The 6,898-nt window shown below is 38.3% G+C and overlaps 1 protein-coding gene across 1 annotated transcript; it reads right to left on the bottom strand.

Moving 5' to 3' along the window:
* Positions 1 to 220: 220 nt before the first annotated feature.
* Positions 221 to 6,325, bottom strand: LOC127673782 (vomeronasal type-1 receptor 4-like). Its single transcript, XM_052169539.1, has 2 exons — positions 6,300 to 6,325; positions 221 to 1,175 (listed from the first exon to the last, which is right to left on the bottom strand). The coding sequence occupies exon 2, from the start codon at positions 1,151 to 1,153 to the stop codon at positions 221 to 223; it is 933 nt and encodes a 310-aa protein (XP_052025499.1). The 5' UTR covers positions 1,154 to 1,175; positions 6,300 to 6,325.
* Between the last annotated feature and the right edge of the window lie 573 nt (positions 6,326 to 6,898).

Raw genomic sequence — 6,898 nt, 5'->3', positions numbered from 1 at the left:
TGAACCTATTTACAGAATATGCATTCTCATATGCTTGTGTAAAAATGTTGCACAATTACATATTTGTGTAAATATGTGTATATGCAAACCCACTTGCATGTACAGTGATCTGCTAGTTTGTCTGCAAAAGCACAATCATTCACATGTTGTGACTCTGTTGTGTTGTGACACAATTGTTTTGGAATGACTCAATAACAAAGTAAGAACCATCATTCATCTTTCAATTAAGCTCATCATCAGAAGGTTTGGGAAATGAAGGCAGGCAGAAGCTGGATACTCGAGAGTCACGGCTCATGAGCAGAAAGGGACAAACAGTGGGAAAAAGCAGAGAGGCCATTGCAGTCACATTCACCAGGGACCAGCTGGGCTTGTACAGTAAAGCCCCAAAGAGTTGACAGAGAGATGAGAGTGTGTAAAAAGAAACAAAGGTACAAACCAGGAGAAGGATGGTTTTGGTGGCTCTTGACTCAGGGGAAGATTTTGCGGACATCTTGTTCCGGGGCATTTGTTGCATCTTCTGCTTGTGTCTATATAGGGTGAGTACCATGCAACTGCTGGCCCAGACCATGAAGCCCAGAAAAATAATGTCAGGAGCCAACAACAATGCTGCATATAATATGTCTCTGGTTCTGTCATGACAGTCCCAATAGCAGTATAGAAAAGATTTTAGTTCTATTGTGCTTTCATTGATGAATTTTGCCCTCATGTGCATAAGATTTACACTGCTGATAAAAAAGTGAATGAGCCAGCTCAGGTACACAGAATAACAAATACATCTGTCTATTTTGACTTTAAAGTCTGAACTCCTAGTATTCCTGAGCCTCATAATGATGGCCTGGAAGACACTAAGGAAGGAGGTGCTGCCAACACCCACATTCCTGCCCACTCTGTGAAAGGAGAAAACTAGTTTGCATCCAATGTCATTGAGGAAGTCTTTTGAACCGAAACCTGCAATGGTCTGGGGAACTCCTTTACACAGTAGAGTTAAGATATTGGCTACAGTCAAGTGCATTACAATCCAGTCTGTGGACCTTAACCTGTCCCCTATGAGGTAAAGAAACAAATAGTGGCAGAGGAGAGAAAAATTCCCCAGAACTCCAATCACAGTCTGAGACAAGAAGATCACTCCTACAACTAACTCACTAGTTGCCATACTGTCAGTTCCTCATCTTAGACTGAGATCCTGAATGGAAAAAATGATGCATTCTTGCACAGGACGCACAATATTACCAAGCCAGAAAAAAATCTGCAAGAAAAATCCATCCTATATGGCAGCCACCATCCTGACATAAATTGCACACATGAACATAATTAAATGGGGCACAAAGTGCTTGAGTATTTGTGGGTTCATTCTCAGGAGACTTTGGAAAGAGCACTAATGTTTATGTGACAACACAAGCAGAGGATGCCTACTCTGGCTCATGTTAGAAACATAATATTGACTCCATTACAACAAGGGATTAACAACCTGTAGTCCATTCAATTTTGGGGAAATAAACATTAAACCATGCCAACAGCATAATATGGCAAAATACTATTTTAATATAATGAGTTAAGTCTATATTGAAATCTGAGTGAAGTAAATATGTGAATAATAATATAAGAGCTGAAGTTAGTAAATTATACGTTATATATGAAATACATAAGGGTAAATTGTAAGAAATTATAACTTAAACTGTTGACTCTGGTGGGAGTCAACAGTTTAAGTTATAATTGGTGTTACTATGTAATCAGACATTAATATTTAGAATTCTTAGGTTCACTGATAAATTTAGAAGAGGATCCATGATAAGCAATGCAGGTTCTTTATTTGCTCATAATTCCCATTTTATATTATCTTATATTTCAATTTTTATTTTTTAATTGATCAGAATATTCTAATATGCATGAAAGAAAGACTTAATCCTAATACCTAAACCAGAAAGCAATAAAATCACATAATTTTATGTTCTTCAATGTCTCTAGCCACTTCCATGGAAGAAAGCAGGGGTATTTTCAAATTGGTATGAGTACTGTTTCCATTATTTGCATCCCCACAATAGAAAACAACCTTAGTGCAAAAGAGACCTTCACTTATATTGAAATTCAGGTATCATGTCATTGTTTCAAGGAAGGATTTCATTCCTTACTGCAAGCATGAAGACATAGTTAGTGTACACCTAGAAGTATTGAACTTGACTATGTTTATAAGTAGAAATCACAGATTCTTATTATTTTCATTTTAAGGTCATGAGAATTTTCTCTTTATCCTTTTTTCCTTTGTGGAGCTCATTTAACATATTTTATAGAAAGTTCTTACATATTCAGTGGCACAGTATGAGAATCAGGGAGACAAACACCCCGTGAATACACGCTCCATGTGCAGAGTATTTACATGCTCCTTACTATCCACAGTTACAATGGTACATAAAGCATAGATAAAACTAAGACACGTGGATGTATATGCTTGTCGCCATGCTATGTAGTGTCACTGACCACAGAGACTCTTCTTTACAAATGACTCTTCTTTACATTCTTCTTTGAGAATGATTCTCATAAAGGAAAAATGTTTTTAATGATATTTTATGAATCCATTAGAGCCAAACCTTTTTTCAAGGAGGAAAGTGCATAGCAGACACTAACAGTGAAGAATGATTTAAGTTAGAATTAGATTGCAGTGCTTCCAGGACCCCAGTGCGCATTTCTTCCTGATCCCATTCCTTAGGAGTCTCTCTGTCTTCTGTGGCTTTGCCTTTCCTCCACCTTCAGCCCCATGTTCTATCGTCTTCTGCAATCACTTACCAAGTCTCTCACATTTTACCTTTTCTTCTCAGGTTGAATTTGTTCCACTATCTGCATTCTTACTCTTTCCAGCATGCCAGTTTCAATGCTACGGTCACAAAGACGAGGAGGTCAGATGGAGGAAGTCACCAGTGCCTGAGATATGAATATGTGATTCTGTGATCTCACCTCCCCTCAGACCTGCAATTAATATTTTACCTACAATAGCAATGGGCAGATAATTTTGAACAAATAAGGACATAGCTCCAAACTTTTCTCCCTTGGTGACCATTAAAAAGAATTACAAATTCTTGCTATGAGTTCTTAAGGAGATATTTTGGAGTTCAGAGAAGTTGTTACCTGTTATGTTTCCTGAAGGTCTCAAGATGTTATCTTTAGAGGTGTGGAGATAGTATGACATGTCAGAAGTCTAACACTGAGCTATGTATGCACATTGTATTTTTTTGATTCTCTGAAGTGTTCTGTACAGAATCCTCATTTTAATTTAATCTCGACGGAATCCAATAATCCATAGAGAGAAAAATTTGATTGACAAAAGATACTGTTGATATTCTCAAAAATCCAATAAAATTACTTGGATACTATACATTTACTCTAGTATTATTTTAATTTCATCTCAGGTGTCTGAGTTGATTAATTTCTGTTTGGTCATTTTTTTTTTGTTTTCACAACTGGAAATAGTTTTCCAGTCATATTACCAAGGAAAATATCCTTCATCACTATTGTTTTCTAGCAAAAACCAAATTGAATCAAGTGCTGGTTTGAACAGAGGTTCCCTGCATGGGTAAATGATTCTGCTCTCAGAAATCATGGATTACTAAATGAAAACACGATTGCTAGGTATGTGTTACATCCTTTAGAGTTTGGGTCAACAAGCACAAACAGGTACCCAAACAGCATAACCTATTTTTATTGCTGTTGCTTGTCCATGATAATTAGGTAAGAGCCTGTTTTGGAAGATATCATGCACTAAATAGCCAGTACCCAGAAAAATCAACCTCAACTGCCTAGGAATCTTTCTCCCTGCTATATAACTGTACTGTCACTCACGTATTTATTGAATTGAGTAATGGAAAATGAAACTAAATTAAGTCACCTAACTGTAAGACATCATAAAATAAAAGAATGTATATATATATATGGTTTTCTTTTTCTCAGAAATATGGGATTAAAAAGTTGGATATATCACAAGAATAAGTGGATTTCACTAAAATGTTTATTGAACTAGAGGAAGAATTGCAACAACCGAACATTGGACATTTGAAAACAGATCAAAAGCACATAGTAAGTAGACTTTTGTCACAGTTTTGCTCAATTGCTGTGATAATACTCCATGACAAAAGGAAACTAGAAAAAGGGTTCTTCCTCTGAAAGTTTGTAGCCTGTTTTAAAGGGAAATCAGAGAACATGTTGAGGTCAGAGGAGAAACTGCAAGAATAATTTCTATGCTACTAATATTTGAGTTCTAAGGACTAACCTTATGCCATAAGGCATGAAAGCAAGCACCTTTATCTGCTGAACCATCTTCCTGGCAAGTTGTAAGTAGTATTGCTTAATACTTTACAACTTTATTGAGTGGCTATAAAACCAGAATAGTATTAACAAAGAAAGCTCATATGAATACTCTAAGAGTCCAGAATGTAGCCTGTGATGGTATGGGAATGCACTTACCAATGGCCTCAAGACCCTGTGCCAGAGCCTATGACACTAGAAGTAGAAAGGATAAAAATATTTTCATCACGTTTGACAAACAGAGTTGCAATACTCTCATACTTTCTCCTCAATGTGGACCAGAGCTCAAGGGCCCCAAGCACTGACATATAACTTAGATGTTGAGAGTTAATGTAGGTACGTAATACTCTACTTAGAGTTGAACACATTCAATTATGATGACTCTTAAATTGATGTTTAATGTGCATAGTTTATCCCAGAGTGAGAGATGCATTTTATGAAATTAAAGCTACCAGTGTAACTATTGTTTAAAAAAAATAATGCATTCTTACTTCTTCTTAATTTGCTATGTCATACAAATTCCCCCAAGTAAAGAATTTTGACCCTATATAAGATTGTTATATTATACTACACTGTTCAATATACTGAGAAATATTACGAGGAGTAGAATGAGCAGGACACTTGACATAAAACTTTTCTAAGAAACAAAATGTTGTTCTGAATAACATGGATGAGAAATTTTTTTTGTTTAAAAAATCAATCATCAGAATTGCCAAGATCAGAACTCAAGAAACAGCACAAATGGGTAAGGATGTGGAGCAACTGGAACATGCCTCCATTTATGGAAGAAGTGAAAACTTGTACTACCACTTTGGAAATCAATTTGGTGATTTCTCAGAAAATGGAACTAGATCAATATCCAGCTATACCCCACCAGAGCATATATGCAAAAAGAGTCTCCACTATCCCACCATCCCACAAGGACACTTTCTTTATTATGTTCATAGCAGCTTTATTCATAATAGCCTAGATGTTCCTCAACTGAAGAACGGATAAAGAAAATGCAGTCCATTTCACAATGGAATACTGCTCTGGTATTAAAAACAAAGACATCATAATTTTTTCAGACAAATGGACGGAACTAGACAATATCTGAGGAAACACAGACCCCAAAGACATACATGGTATGTATTTACTTTTAAGTGTATGTTAGCCATAAAGTAAAGGATGATCATCCTATAATCCAGAGACCAAAAGAGACCAAATAAAGATCATCACCCTGGGGGAATTGATGATAGAATCTTCCTCAGAAGTGGAAATAAAATAGACATCTAAGGTAGGTGGAGGAAGGGAACTGGGTGTAAAAGGAGATGAGGAGTATTAGGTGTATTAGGTATAGGAGGAGAGCATGGGAGCATGGAATTCTGTGGTGGTCAGGAGCAAGGACCACTTCTATGGATGAGCCTAAAACATGGGTTGGGAGGGGCAGGCACCAGGGTATCTTTTGTGGTGACTCTAGCTGAGCTTCCTAGCAGTATGGGCTATAGAGCCTGAAGTGACCACCACTGTAGCCAGGCAGGTCTCCCAGAGGAAGGGTAAGGAGAGCAAGCAACCCTCAACACCTTCAGCTCAAAGTGCATCTTACCTACAAGCTGTGCACGGACAAATATGGAGAAGAGATGGTGGGAATGGCACTCAAAGTGCATCTTACCTACAAGCTGTGCACGGACAAAGATGGAGAAGAGATGGTGGGAATGGCAACCAACAACTGGTCCATGGACACAAAAAAAATCCCTGAAACTATTAATGATACTCTCTTATCGTCGCAGACAGGATCCTAGCATAACTGCCCTGTAAGAGGCTCCACTTACCAGCTGATGGAAAGAGGTGCAGAGACCTAAGCTCAGCATTAGTTGGAGCTCTGGGAATCATGTGAAACAGTTGTGGAAAGGATTAAGTACTTGAATTTGATAGGGGCTCATTAAGAAAAACTACAGAGTCAAATAACTGACCCATGAAGGCTCACAGAGACTGAGCCAACAACCAAAGACCAAGCATGAGGTGACCTTAGGACCCTACATGTATGTAGCAGATATGTACGCTGGCCTTCAAGCTCTTTCTCCTACATCTGGCATGGGGGCTGTTCCTGAATCTGTTGTCTGTTCTTGGTCCTGTTCCACTAACTGGTGAAGTGGAAACTTAAGGGTTCTCTAGAAAGTTGGGTAGATGGTGTTTTGGTGGGTTAAACACGTGAAGGAACATTTCATGTATCGATCTGCCTTGCATTACATAGTTGAGCTGCATTTGTTGGGATGCCATAGAGAGAAACACACTGAAAACTTCTGGTTGTGTACTGGAGTTTGGTGCTGCTTCCAAGGACATGGGCTGACTGATGCATGTGCTGAGGCAAGACCTGTGCTGAGACAGGAGCAATGCTGAGGCATGACCCATGGAGGACATCTGATGTTTGAAGGGTATAAATACGACTCCAAGGAGATATGGAGACAGAGCTTGGGTTGCTGTTACAGCTAGCTGTGAAATGATTGTGGGTCTTGAGGCTTCACTGCTCTTTATTTACTTCCATGAGAGAGAGGCACAGCTGAGAATTTCTGGTATTCCTGTTGGTCCCTTCTGCTGAATCCAGCTGATGCTGAGGCCTGGCTGT

The sequence above is a fragment of the Apodemus sylvaticus genome, chromosome 23 (assembly GCF_947179515.1).
Source record: "Apodemus sylvaticus chromosome 23, mApoSyl1.1, whole genome shotgun sequence".
Taxonomy (NCBI): domain Eukaryota; kingdom Metazoa; phylum Chordata; class Mammalia; order Rodentia; family Muridae; genus Apodemus; species Apodemus sylvaticus.
This window is presented reverse-complemented; position numbering and strand designations above follow the sequence as displayed.